Genomic DNA, 13,670 nt, shown 5'->3' with positions numbered 1-13,670 from the left:
CAACTGTTCCATATTCTGTAACCTGTAGGGTGAGAACCCAAAATTAAAGTGTAGAAGCATGTTAACGTTTGAACTTGGTTATTTTATTTTGTGTGAGTCATACACTTCAATCCTATTTTTTTTAATGTTTATCTATTTACATATTGAAACATATTTTAAAATCCATAAATCTCCTGCCCAGAATACTTCTGTTGATCTTTTAAAAATAAAGTTCGTATGTACATTGTTTGAAAAGTCAAACAGCACAGAAAGGTATAAACTGGAAAGAAAATAAAGGTCTCCCCTGTTCTACCACCCAATAGTATTAACTGTCTACATTTTTTATATATCTTTCCAGCAAAAAGTGTATGCACAATACCAAAACTTTTACATATTTATATCATTTTTACTCAGAAGGGATTATGCTATGCACAGTGTACTAAACTACATTTTAAAAAAAAAAAAAAACTTAGAATCTATCAGAGTTCTTTCCATACGAACACACATAGGTTTGCTTCATTCTTTTAATGCCTGCATAGATCCCACTTTATGGCCGTGCCATAATTTATTTAAACAAATTATTAAACGTCGCCTATTGATGAAATTTGGGTTGTTTCCAGTTTTATTCCTATTAAAACAAATCTATCATGAACATCCTTGCTTGTTTATCTTGGCTATTTCTGCAAATCTATCCATAGGGCAAATACAGAGCTATGTAAGTTAGGTCAAAGGGCACGTATATTTAAATTTTTGCTTTAAATATATTGCCAAATTGTTCTAGGAAAATTCGTACCAATTTATACTCCAACCATCAGTGTATGAAAGTGACTATTTCCCTAAGCCCTCATCAACATTGGGTAATATCTATCTTTTAGTTTCTAAAAACTTAGTTTAAAAAGGCACCTGCTTGTTCAGATTCATATTTAATGAAGAATGAGGGCTACAGTCTTCACAGGATTTGGGGCCACGGGTCCTTCCCTTTCTGTGAATAGCCTGTTCACATCCTTTGCCCATTTTTTCATAGGATCGATCATCTTTTTTTTATCGATTTGTATGATTCCTCTGCAAATTAAGGAAATAGGGCTTTGTGTGGCTGTGTGTGGAAAATGCCTTGTTTCAGTTTTTTGTTATTTTCACTTTGCTGATTGGCATTTTGCCCACAGAAGTTATGAGGCCCACTTCATCCATCTTCTTCTTCACAGCTACTGAATTCTGTGCTCTGATAACAAAGGCCTTCCCTAGCCTCTGATTGTGAAGAAATTCACCTACATTTTCCCGAATGATTAGCCAGTTGTTCTAATGCCATGTGTCCGAGTCCCCCCTTTATTTTCATTCTCCTTTCAGTCCCTCAGAGGCCATGTGGCTCTACACAGTCGCCAGAGTGGAGCCCACAGAAGCGCCACGGTGCTTTCAGCCAGGCCTGCCAGAGCAGACCAGAAAGGCCTGTCCCCTGGACCCCACAGAGGTCTCTGTCATTGGGTAGAAGAGAGACTGGTCTGTCAGGGACAGAGAGGGCCCCACAGCTCTGAGATGCGAGGCAACAATAGCCTCCCAGTCCTGAGAGAGAAGTGGGACACGCATCCAGTGTCTTCCTTCTGAAGAAACCCCAGGGGAGAGTGTATTCTCTATACAGAAAGAAGAAACACAGCCACGCCTGTATTTCTGAGGACACACACGCTACACACCACACACACACACTCACCACACACACATACTCACCGCACACATACACACACACACACACATCGGACACACTGACTCCTCCAGTAGGGGGCACCCTGTCCTAAGGAGCCCTCTCCGTCACAGGAATTCCAAGAACAGTCAAGCCAGCATCTCTCAAATACCCAGATTCCTTTCGAAGGAAATAAAAATATGGAGGACCCCCAAGAATATATCTCCAAGACCCCAAGTTGAGAAAAAAAGAAACCAAAGACTTGCTGTATAAAGATCTTCCAATTGCAAGTTAACACGTGTTTAAAACTGCTAAACAGATTTAAGTCAGCATTAAAATGAAAATCTGATTTTTTAAAATTTTCCCAGAATGAAAAGATCTGGAAGAACACAGCTGCAGAGCCCCGAGGTAGGGTAGGGAGTTGAGAAAATCTGATCTGAGGCATTGTTCTGCAGCAGATCTACAAGTTAATATTCTTTCCACACACATGAGTAACATAAACCTTTCTCCTATTTTTCTTCGATTTCTGCCTCTCCTTGTATATCAGGCCTGGCTTCTGGGCAACAAAAGACGATCTTCCTTCCTTTTGCCTTGTCCCTTAATCACTGTGAGTTTTTCCAGTAAAAATACTTATGATTTTTACTGGGAAATTTTAAAAATCATTATTATAAAATAGGCAATTTAGAAAATACAGAGTTTTTGCTTAATGTAAAGCCACCTGCTCACCCCAAGAGGTAATAGCCCTTTAAGTCGTGGTGGGCTTCCTTCTTGCCTTTTTCTTTCCTTGAATGTTTTCCAGTAAATACACAGCAAGGGCCAGTGCAGTCACAAGACCCAGGCTGACCTGGCAGGGCCATCTCGCCTCCCAGAGGTTGGAGCTGTGAACAGGCTGGCCCGGGAGAGACCTTGTCCCAGTTCCCTGCAGTGTTCCCTCAGAAACACTGTCCATTCTCTTCCGGAAAAATCCCTAGGTTAGAAGCAACTGGGGGCCCTTTGGCCACCCTCCCCTCCCTGAGAGTAGAATGGGAGAGAGGGGTGCTCAGACCCTCCCAGCCCATTTCTCTCCCCTCCGTGCCCAGCGCTGGGGTTCAGGGTTGAGACGCAGGGTCTTGGGCGGGACAGCTCCGTTTCCTGGCAGCAGCCCAGAGGGTGACTAGGGCTGGAAGGCACAGAGGAGGAGCACATCCTTCCTGGGCCTGTCCCCACCAGGCTGTGTGACCTCTCGGACAAACGGCCTGCCTCTCCAGGACCCGCGCCAGGGCTGTGCCGGTGCTGGTGGTTCTCTGCTAGCTAGGAGCCCAGGACAGGGAGTGGCTTGAAGGGCTTCTCCATTATGCCCTCGCCTCTCCTCCCCGCAGAGCCACACTCGCTGCCTCTGATGGCGCTCCCGCCCTTTCCCTCTCCCTCCCCACTTTCTCTCACACAGGTCATCCTGTTTCACAGGACCTGGACTAGCACATGGACTGGGTAAGATACAAATAAGATATAAGAGCCGGGTTTCCGTCTGTTGCTACCTCATCGGAAGTGGAGACTGCACAGATACTTAGGAAGTTGCAGGACACATTGGGGATGGTCTGACTTAAAATACAGGCTAAGTTATCTACACAAAATTCATTTGCAGGTCCCACGGGTCCCTCAAGCTGCTGGGCTGTCATCTCTCAGAGAAACGGAAACACAGTGAGCCCTGTGTCATGAAGGTTAAGAGAAGAGAGAGACTGGCCTCAGATGGGAGTCCCAGAGGCAGCCTGAGCTGCCTCTCCCCCAGCAACCCCAGGGCTCCTGGGCGAGCAGGGCACCCAGTGCTTTGCTCACAGCATCTCTGGCTGTCTCCCGAGGATTCCCAGGCAGGCCAGCCAGCACATGCCCGTGTGGGCAGCAACAAGTCTGGAAGGACACACACTGATGCAGTGACATGGAGACTTGGGGGGTTGCAGTCAATATATACTTTTATATTAGATATTTTATCTAATATATTATATATATATAAATATAATATATATTATATATAATATATTTTATGTTAGATATTTTATCTAGTATATTATATTTTATATAATATACTTTTATTAGATATTTTTCAATGTTTCATAATGGTGTGTTTAATCAGAAAAAAAAAGATGCCGACATTTCCATTTTCTAAAAGTTGTTTGAGCATACGGGAAGAGGGGTGGTCAGTGTAGCTGCTGCAGTCCAGGCGGGCTCCGTGGAGACCGGAGGGCACTGCTGGGCCTCTGAGCCAGAAAGGATTCAGAAGGATGCTTACCTCACATGCTCCAGAGGGCTGGGGGTGGGGAGTGGCACTCATGACTGTGAGGACGTGGGGTCTGAGGAATTGCTGATGGCATCCCTGGGAGTCCCACATGCCCACTGGCCCCGGCTGGATGGAGCAGGGCAGGGGCCAGTAGGGTCAAGGCCATCCAGTCCCTGAGGTTTTCCTTTGTTCAAGGGTAGCGCTGGGCTAGGAGTGAGGGAACCAGAGGGATGGAGATTGAGGAGGAACCTGAGCCTCACCCACCCCCAGCCCAGGCTCCAGGCCGAGCCCATGGATCTGTGACCCAGGAACGGAGCCCGGGCTCCTGTGGCTGCTTCCACGCCTCTCCCCAAGCCAGGCTGCTAGTGTCAGGACCGGGGGCCAGTAAGACAAGGGTGCTACAGGGCAGGCCGCAGGTGAGAGGAGGGAAAGATAGACAGGAAGAGGCCACAGCACAGAGAGAGGGACAGAGACAGAGGGACACACAGAAAGACTCAGAAACACACAATGAGGGACACAGGGGGTCACACACATAGAGAAAGGTAGAGTTAGAGATGGAAAGAGGGACAGGATAAGAGAGAGACAGAGATAAGAGCAGGACCTACATTCCATTCACCTCCTAGGAGCAGACAGGGAGGCAGGTACAGGTCAAGGAGTGGGCAGAGAGGACAGAGCTGGAGATGAAAAAAGGGGGTCTGAGTGTCAACGTCACAGGGAACAAACATCTGCCACCCTTGCAGTCTGCCTGGCACCCTGCTGGAGGCTGCAGGGACGGGCAGGTGTGGGTGCAGGTCCCGTCCTAGCTGGGAGATCCACCTCCACACCTGGGCGAGAGGAGCAGCAGGCTGGGGCGGCCTTTCCAAGGGCCAAGCGGGAGGAGAGGTTCCCACAGAGCTGAGGTCACCAGGGGCATCTCGGTGAAAGAGCTGCATCGGAGTTGCCTCTTGAAGAGCAGGTGGGAGGAAGAGGCACAGGTTCTCCAGCGGGGAGGATGCATCAGCAGAGGCATGGAGATGGGAGGACATGTCTGGGTATGGTTAGGAGGGCCTTGAACGCCAGGCTAAGGAAGCTGAGGGGGCCCTGGTCACACTTGAGCGTAAGAGTGATGTAGTGGGAGCTGCACTTTAGGGAGACCTGGGCCAGTCGGTGGCCAGAGCTGAAGGGCAGCAGAATAAAGTGGAGGAAAGGGGTGCAGGCACCCAGTGAGCACCCCCTGTGCCCTCTCCCGACACCCCCTGTCTGACACTACATTCAAGCAACCCCAAACTGCCTACCCACACCTGGCTGCTTCTCACCTCCATGCCCTTGCCCAGACAGTACTCTCTGTCTGGAAGCCCTTCCGTTCCACGACCCTGGCAAACACTGAAACATGGTTTAAACTCTGCTCAAGAGACTTCTCTTCCAGAAAGGCTTCGGGCAGGGTAAGGCGCCCCTGGTGGTTCCTCCCAGCATGAAAGCCAACGTGAAATCTCCCTGGGCTCAGCTGAGTCAAGTCATGGGTTTTTTGTTTTTTGGGGTTTTTTTTGCGGTGCGCGGGCCTCTCACTGTGTGGCCTCTCCCGTTGCGGAGCACAGGCTCCAGACGCGCAGGCTCAGTGGCCATGGCTCACGGGCCCACTTCCTGGACCGGGACACGAACCCGTGTCCCCTGCATTGGCAGGCAGACTCTCAACCACTGCGCCACCAGGGAAGCCCCAAGTCATGTTTTTAACCAAAGCAAGAAAATGTAATTGGCTGCATCGGCGCCGTGGCCTTGCCACACCCAGGATTTGCCTGTCCCCCCCATGGGAAGCCCCAGCAGCTGTCAGGCGTCAGTATCCCAGTCCTGAAGAGGGGTGGGGACCATCTGCCTAGAGGTGCTTTGGGCTGGCTGGTCACAGAGCAGTGACTCATCCCCCCAGAGAGGAGGGGAGTAGCAGCGGGGGGGCAGTCGGGCTGGCCAGGGGACCTTGGTGGAGAGAGCCTGCTCTGCCCTACACTCCTTGGCTAGACCCTGCCTCCTCCTTGTCCCCTCAGGCCCTTGGAAGACAAGGAAGAACCTCCCGCAGCCCCAGGCTCGCCCCCAATGGGGCTGGCATTGACCAGGAAGGCAGCTGAAACCTCCCCGCCTGCCACCCGCAGCTGCCCTCTACCCAGGCCTGGCCATGGATAAATCCCGTGCGCTCCTCCAGCACTTCCAGTCCAGCTCCGAGTCGGTGATGAACGGCATCTGTCTGCTGCTGGCCGCAGTCACAGTCAAGCTGTGCTCCTCCTTCGACTTCAACTGCCCCTGCCTGGAACGCTACAATGCCCTCTATGGCCTGGGCCAGCTGCTCGCGCTCCCAGCTGCCCTTTTCCTCTGCAGCCTCCTGGCCAACCGGCAGTCTGTGGTGATGGTGGAGGAGAGGCGCCGGCCTGCGGGGCACCGAAGGAAGGACCCAGGCATCGGCAGGTGCGGTCCCTCGCCACCCAGGTCCCCGTGGGCATTGTCAGGGGCTTTCCCAGCCACACAGGCGCCACCAGCTGCCAAAATCCAGTGACCCCCGTGGGTATTGTCAGAACTCCCCCACCCACCCCCATAGGCACCCTCATTTCCCCTAGGAAATGATACCAAGGCATCATCAGTTCACAGAGACCGATCTGCCAGTTTCCACTCTAGAAACAGATATTTCTGATCCTGTCATCTGTCACCTTTCCATGCCCAGTGCTGGAGACGCATGAATGATACAGGATTCCCAAGAATTATCCAGGTCACATCTGTCATGCTGGCCATGGATTATAACTCCCCACATGCATGAAGGACCATCCCATGACGTGCATAGCTGTGTTGCCGTACGAGAGGCATCATTGACTTGAAGGCTGCATCCCCTCTCCTGCAAGCTCCCTGAGGGCAAGGACCTCACCTGCTGTATCACAGTGTCCTCAGAGCCTCGCACCTGGTCAGTGCCCTGATCAGCTGATTGAGTTTAGCGATTCATAATGCTCCCTGGCCCACAGGGAGCCAAGCTCCGTGCCCAGTGCTGTGTGCGCACCGCCTATGAATTCTCACCTCGGCCCTGGGTTGGCTCCTGTCTTGGACCCATTTTTAAGGATGGGGGACCTGAGGCACAGAGAGGGTGACTCACTAGGCTGAACTCCCACAGCGAAAAAGAGGCTCAGATTCAAACACAGCCCAAGCCAGATTCAAACACAGCCCAAGTGCTGCCCTGTTTTAGACAAAATAAGTGCTCTAGATCCATGGGCAGTGGCAGGAGGGGCTTGGTGGGTTTTCGCTCACTCACGATCTCCTCCTCTCCCCTATTCTTTGATGTGGACAACTGAGGTGTTCTCAAGGGTATGTAATGTATCTTCATAACAAGTCCTGGGTTCCACCTTCTAACCACATTGCCCCCATAGAAAATGCTGGATCCACCCCTGCCTGCAACATATAATTCGTTGGCCATGCACACACACACCCAGCCAGCACACACCATCTTATGTTTTGTATACAACCCAAGTTAAAAACATCTGCATTCTGTGCACAAGCGACCTCTGTTTCATGTTCCCCAGGGGTTCCATGCTCCCTGTGATTCAGCCACGCAGGGAGGGTCACATTCACTAAGTGTGCCCTTACCTTTTCCTCTGGGGTCTAGTGGGTACAGCTCCACTGGGCTCCTGTCCTTTGAGCAACACCAAATCCAGGCCACTAGACGGGCAGAGCGGGTCAAAAGCGGCACCTGGGGACAGTCAGAGGGTGGCTCCCGGACACTGCAGAGAGGTTTTAAGGTGCTGTCTCTGGGAGGGTTATTCCACGGGACCCTCTTAGTTTAGGGTCCCCCCAAAAGCAGCCTCTGGGAAGAACGTGATAATATGTAGGCAACTCGGGCTCAGTCCTTCTGGGGACCCTCTAAGAAAGTGGGTAGAACACACCTCAGAATCGTCCCACTGAGGGTCCTGGAAGCTGGGGTTCTTATCCACCAGGCCCTGCCCTCTTGGATTGAAGGTTGATTTGGGGACATGAACCCTCCAGCGCTTCCAGCCTGCGCCTCTGGGAGCAGAAACTCCTCCAAAGTTCCAGGCAGAGCCATGCAGGTGGTTGAGGTCAGAAGCTCTCAGGCCCTCCATATGAATAGGAACTCCCCACCAAAGCTCTAGATGCTTCTGGCCGGGACAGGGCACCAACAGAGTCAGCTACAAAGCTAGAGCAGGAAGAATACCAGCTCCCCCGTGTTCCAGTCCTGAGACTCCCGGGACCCTCAGCCCTGCTTCTTCCCTATCCTCTACTGCTCGGACCTGTAGCCCTTCCTTTGGTGCAATCACACCTGGGATATCCCCCCTCCTGGGACGTCCGTCCTTGCATCTCCTCTGTAGCCTTCCTGCTGCAGCTGAATTCCGGCTGCCCTTTGTGCCCCCTTCCTTCCTCTGCTCCCTGTTCTCTGTGCTGCAGAGAGCACTGGCCGCCCCCTTGTCTGGATCCTGCTGGCTCTCCTCGATGGGAAGTGCTTCGTGTGTGCCTTCAGCAGCTCCGTGGACCCCGACAAGTTTCTAGACTTTGCCAACATGACCCCCAGCCAGGTGCAGCTCTTTCTGGCCAAGGTGCCCTGCGAGGAAGATGAGCTGGTCAGGGACAGCCCCGCTCCGAAGGCAGTGTCTCGCTACCTGCGGTGCCTGTCACAGGTAATTCGGGTGGTCCTCTCCCAGCCCTGGGAAGTGCCCTGCATTGGTTCCGAGGGGCCTGGAGGTACAAATGGTTTCCTGAGGCCCCTCCCAATGCTGCAGGCACAACCATGGAGCATGTGGTCCCTGGGGGGATGAGGAGTGTGACTCACACACAGGACAGTGTTGGGCCTTAGGAAGTGGGGACTCCGCCATCAATGCGGACTCACCCCAGGGTGGATGCCAGGTGCTCATACCCTCCGGGAGTCCACTAGGCTCACCCCCAAGTTGGATGGCAGGAAAACACTGGAGATAGACTGCTCTACCCTGCCACCACCCCATACACACATTCTGCTCACGCCTCAGAAATATACTAATTACCATTTATTAAGCACATATGTGTCAGGCACTGTGCTAAGCATTTCATATGCATTACTTCATTTAATTCTCAAAACAGTCCTATGAGGTGGATGCAATCATGATCATCCCATTTTGCAGATGAGGAAACTGAGGCTCTGAGACTTTAGTTCACAAGGCCAAAGTCACAGTTTGTAAGAGGCCGGGAAGGGATCTGAAGTGCCATTCCTCCAAACCCTCTCATCCACCTACAATGCAGGTTCCCCAGATGTCCGGCTCCCCACAGGGCACAGAATCCATCATCCTGGGGACAAACCCCAGCCCCATCCCCAGCCCAGGCTCCAGATTCCACCTCCACCACTCCGAGAGCCCAGCCTGGGCTGTGTCCTCCCAAAAAGTGTTTACATGAACCCACCACATGCAGAACATCACTGGAGCTACAACCCAGCCCTTTGGGGTGCCAGGACAGGCTTGTGGCAGATGCAGGCCCTGTCCTGTGCTCAGGATACACTTGGTTCTGCTTCAGACTGTGACCTTGGCCATGTCCCTCCCCCTCTGGGCCTCAGTTTCTCCTGCAAGGTAAATGGAGGTCTGGTCTCCTCACCTTGATGTCTCCTACGGATGTAAACACTGTAGGCTCTCACTAGTTCCCTGGAAAGAGTGCAGAATTCTCAGTCAGACCAGGGTTTAAGTCCTGACTCAGCTGTAAATGACCAGTCACACTAAATGCCCCCCAGGTAAAATACTCGCACAGGTATTTTAGATTTGGAGTGGGGGGAGGGGGGACCTTGTAAGACCTTGTCAACCACATCTGCAAATGATAAGGATTCAAATATGTCTTTGTGGTTCAGAGGAGTGATATCTCTGCTCCAGGTCCACACGGTTGCTCGGGTCTTAAGCAATGTCTCAATACCTTTGGCTGGGCAGAGGGGAGGGCGAGGGGCTGGCCAGGTGGGGTCTCCAGCCTCAGAGAATTGCTTCCAGCTTCTCCTCACACTTGGCCTGGAACAGTATTCCCTGTTCACATCCTGTAATCTATTGCCATCCTTCAGGTCTCAGCCTCAACCGCACTGTCATCTGAGCCCTCAAGTTCGGGTTGGGTATCCCCCCTCTGATTTCCCACAACCCCCGATACATCCCTCAACGTGGTGCTTAGCCATTCATCACCTATTTCATTGTATCTTCCACTAAAGTGTGAGCTCTGTGAGAGCAAAGACTGAGTCCTCAGTGTCTTCCCCAAAATATAGGATGGATGGATGCATAGATGGGATGGATACACATATATAAGCACGGATGAAGAACCGAATAAAAAGATGAAAGATGATGGGTGGATGGACAGATGAATGGATGGGAGTGCAAAGGAGGCAAAACTTGACCTCCACCCACCTTAGGTTTTCAGCTGAGACTAATAAAAAGATTAACAGGAGGAAAACAGTTTATTATTGTGTGCAGTGATCATCATGCAGGAGAAACCTAAAACAAAGAATAACTCAAAAAAAAAAAAAGAAGAAAGAGTAACTCGAAGCGGTGGCTTAGAAGTGTGCTTATATAGCATCTTCAGCCATGAGCAATACCATTGTAGAGAAATGTCAGCACGAGGGAAAGCAGTTTTACGCTTCCAAGGGTGGAAACTGTGGGAAGGTAAATAAATACATGGGAGGAAACTAATGGAGTGAGGTTTGTTTGCGGATTCCTCTGCTGCCGTCTCTGGGCTGATGAGAGTCTATCTCCAGCAAAAGGGGAATTTATATCCTGCCTTCAGGCAGAAGGGGAGGTTGCTCCTTCTTAATTGTCTTCAGCTCAAAATAATTTTTATGTCAAAGAGGCATATTTTGGGGTGACACATTCTTGTTCCCTTCAGGAGGAAAGTTGGAGGGATGAATGGCAGGTGGATGGATGGTTGGATAGATAAAAGGAAGGAAGGATGAGAGTATGGGAACATGAATGGATGGGAGGCTAGATGGCTGGATAGGAAGGAGGGTGATGGACAGATGGAAGCATGGTTGAGAGGATGGCTGGATAGAAAGACGGTAGATATACAGTCAGATAAGAGGATGGATGCCTAGATGGGTGGAGAGATCGTTGGATAGAAAATGGATGCAAGGATGAAAGAATAAATGGGAGGAAGGACAGATGGAGGTGGTTGGTAGGATGGATGACTTAGTGGGAAGATGGATAGATTTGAAAAAGGATGCAAGGGATAAACAAAGGGAGAGACTTTGGAACATCCTTGCCACATTGTACAATATCTGTGTCCCGCCACACTCAACCTCGTGCTCCCCACCCTCCAGGCCATCAGCTGGGGTATCACCCTGCTGCTGATCATCGTGGCCTTCCTGGCCTGCTGTTTGAGGCCCTGCTTCGACCAGACAGTCCTCATGCAGCGCAGATACTGGAGCAACTACGTGGACCTGGAGCAGAAGCTCTTCGACGAGACATGCTGTGAGCACGCGCGGGACTTCGCACACCGCTGCGTGCTGCACTTCCTCACCAGCATGCAGAGCGAGACGTGGGCACGGGGGCTGCGCCGGACCTCCGCGGGCAGGGGTCCGGAGACCCCTGAGGTGCCCGAGCCCTGCGAGGGCCTGGACGGTGGAAGCGGGAAAGCCCACCTGTGCGCAGTCTTCAGTCAGGAGAAGGTGGACCACCTCCTGAGCACCTGGTACTCCAGCAAACCACCACTTGACCTCACGGCATCTCCTGGACTCTGGGGGGGTGGCACCAGGCCGCCCCAGCACACCAACGTGTAAGGACCCTGGCCGTGTCCCCACGTAAAATGCCCGCTCTGACAAGGGTCTGAGGGCTTTCCAGGCTATGGGGAGCCCAAGGCAGGGCAACCTAACCCCTCTTGGCCTCCTTCCCCAAAATAGCCCAATCTCTGGCCGAGTTTCTGGGTGTGGCCCCCTGTGTGCTCTGAAGCTGTGCTGCACGAACTTCAGTGAGCTCCCTGCTCACCTGGGCTCTTGTTAAATGCAGATTCTGATTCAGTCCATCCAGGACTGGGGCTAAGCCTGCAGTTCTAACAAGCTCCCAGGTGATACTGATGCTTCTGGTCAGTGAACCAAATGTTGAGTAGCAAGAGTCTAAATAGATCTGCCATGGGTTCTGGGTCCTAGATGTCCAGATTCTACATTTAAAATAATAATCACGACAATAGCACATGCAAATGTGGTGCTTAGTATGTGCCAGTCATTACTCTATTCCATATAGAATTCATTTAATCTTTATGATAATCTAATGAAGTAGGATGATTATTAGTCCCATTTTTTCGAGGAGAAAACTGAGGCATAAAATGCCTGAGGTAACCCATGTAAGAGCTGGAACTTTATCCCAGGACGTCAGCTCTGGAGTCTGCTCTGAGCTACTACGTTAGTCTCCCCTCTAGACTGTTGGTGTGTGTGTTTGTTTTCAGTGCTCTGGTTGGGTTTCCTGCAGCCTCCAGCAAGGTTCTCTGAGCGAGCTCAGCAAGCCCTGCTTGCTGAGTTCCTCTTAAAGGTACTAATTAGTGCCTCTTGCTGACTACCGCTGATGAATAGCTTTATATATTCCTGGCAAGGGGATTTTTCTGTTTTTGAATGTCAAGGGGGCTGACCCTTCCAGCTCCCATCTTACCAAGTCCCGGCAATTCTACTCCTAGCCCTCTAAGTTTGAGCAGCCCTTTAAGATGCAGTTGCATTGTCAGCCCAGCCTTCTGCTCACCGCCAGCTAGCAGATGCTTCCTCCCTCATCCCTCTACTCACCACCCTCCCACCACCTGCAGCCTGACCCCTGAGCTTAGCCTCCTTTTCTAAGGCTGCCTCATTCACCAGGCATTTGAGGGGTGTCTACCCACTGCCCTCAGCAAGAAGCTGGCATCCTGGTAAGGATTTCCCCAGGGATACAGTGTATGGACCAGATTTGCAAATCAGGGTGCAAATTAGGTATCTAGGCAGCCCTAGACATCTCCACACTGAACAGGAACCCCAGGTGGCTCTGCAGATTCCAGTGTTTAAGAATCTCTGGGCCGGGCTTCCCTGGTGGCGCAGTGGTTGAGAGTCCGCCTGCCGATGCAGGGGACACGGGTTCGTGTCCTGGTCCAGAAGGATCTCACATGCCGCGGAGAAGCTGGGCCCGTGGGCCATGGCCGCTGAGCCTGCGCGTCCGGAGCCTGTGCTCCACAACGGGAGAGGCCACAACAGTGAGAGGCCCGCGTACCGAAAAAAAAAAAAAAAAAAAGAACCTCTGGGCCAAGTGTGGGTGTGGGGTCTGACTCAGGGATGAAGACCCTTGAAACACCAGGGTTAAATCTTGCTGGAAGAACTGCCACTCAAGCTCTAGCAGCCCAAACCGGAAGCTTTGGGGGAGATCTAGCCTGTGAGCTCCTCTGGGTCTCTGCCCCTCCCTGATGACTCACTCACCACCCCCCCCACACACACACACATCCTGTTATTGTGCTTGGTGGGCACAGACTTGGGTTCACCCCATGCTTTTCTGGTCCTCAGGGCATGGGGGCAGCACAGGGGCCCCTGGATGCCCTTCTGGAGCCCAGCCCCCTCCATATCGGGCAATCTCTGTTCTCCTGGGTGTTTGCCAAGGGACCTTGTAGGATGGACAATCCCTGCAGCTCAGCATTTCCCCTCCCATCCTGCTGTGGTCAGGCCATGCAAATTCTGAAATAGTACTGGGGTGGGGAAAAATTTAGGCAAAGTGTTAGCAGGGATTGGGGGAAGTGGAGGAAGGGAGGAGGGAGACCTTGGACATGGTCCAGTCAGCAGGGGTGAACTCCAGCCCAGGGAAAGGAGGCTCAGGGCCCCTACCT

General features: G+C 51.9%; 1 protein-coding gene across 1 annotated transcript; it reads left to right on the top strand.

Annotated features, from left to right (window-relative positions):
- The first annotated feature begins 6,045 nt into the window (after positions 1–6,045).
- CALHM3 (calcium homeostasis modulator 3) lies at positions 6,046–11,622 on the top strand. Its single transcript, XM_027113080.1, is given in 4 exon segments — positions 6,046–6,333; positions 8,277–8,322; positions 8,325–8,536; positions 11,164–11,622. Coding segments are annotated over 4 exon segments (1,005 nt in total).
- Positions 11,623–13,670: the final 2,048 nt, after the last annotated feature.

Source organism: Aethalodelphis obliquidens, unplaced genomic scaffold, assembly GCF_003676395.1.
Source record: "Aethalodelphis obliquidens isolate GAN/ISIS:26980383/991018 unplaced genomic scaffold, ASM367639v1 scaffold11, whole genome shotgun sequence".
NCBI classification, from domain to species: Eukaryota; Metazoa; Chordata; class Mammalia; order Artiodactyla; family Delphinidae; genus Aethalodelphis; species Aethalodelphis obliquidens.
Note: the sequence above shows the minus strand (reverse complement) of the source record. Positions and strands in the feature narration are given on the sequence as shown.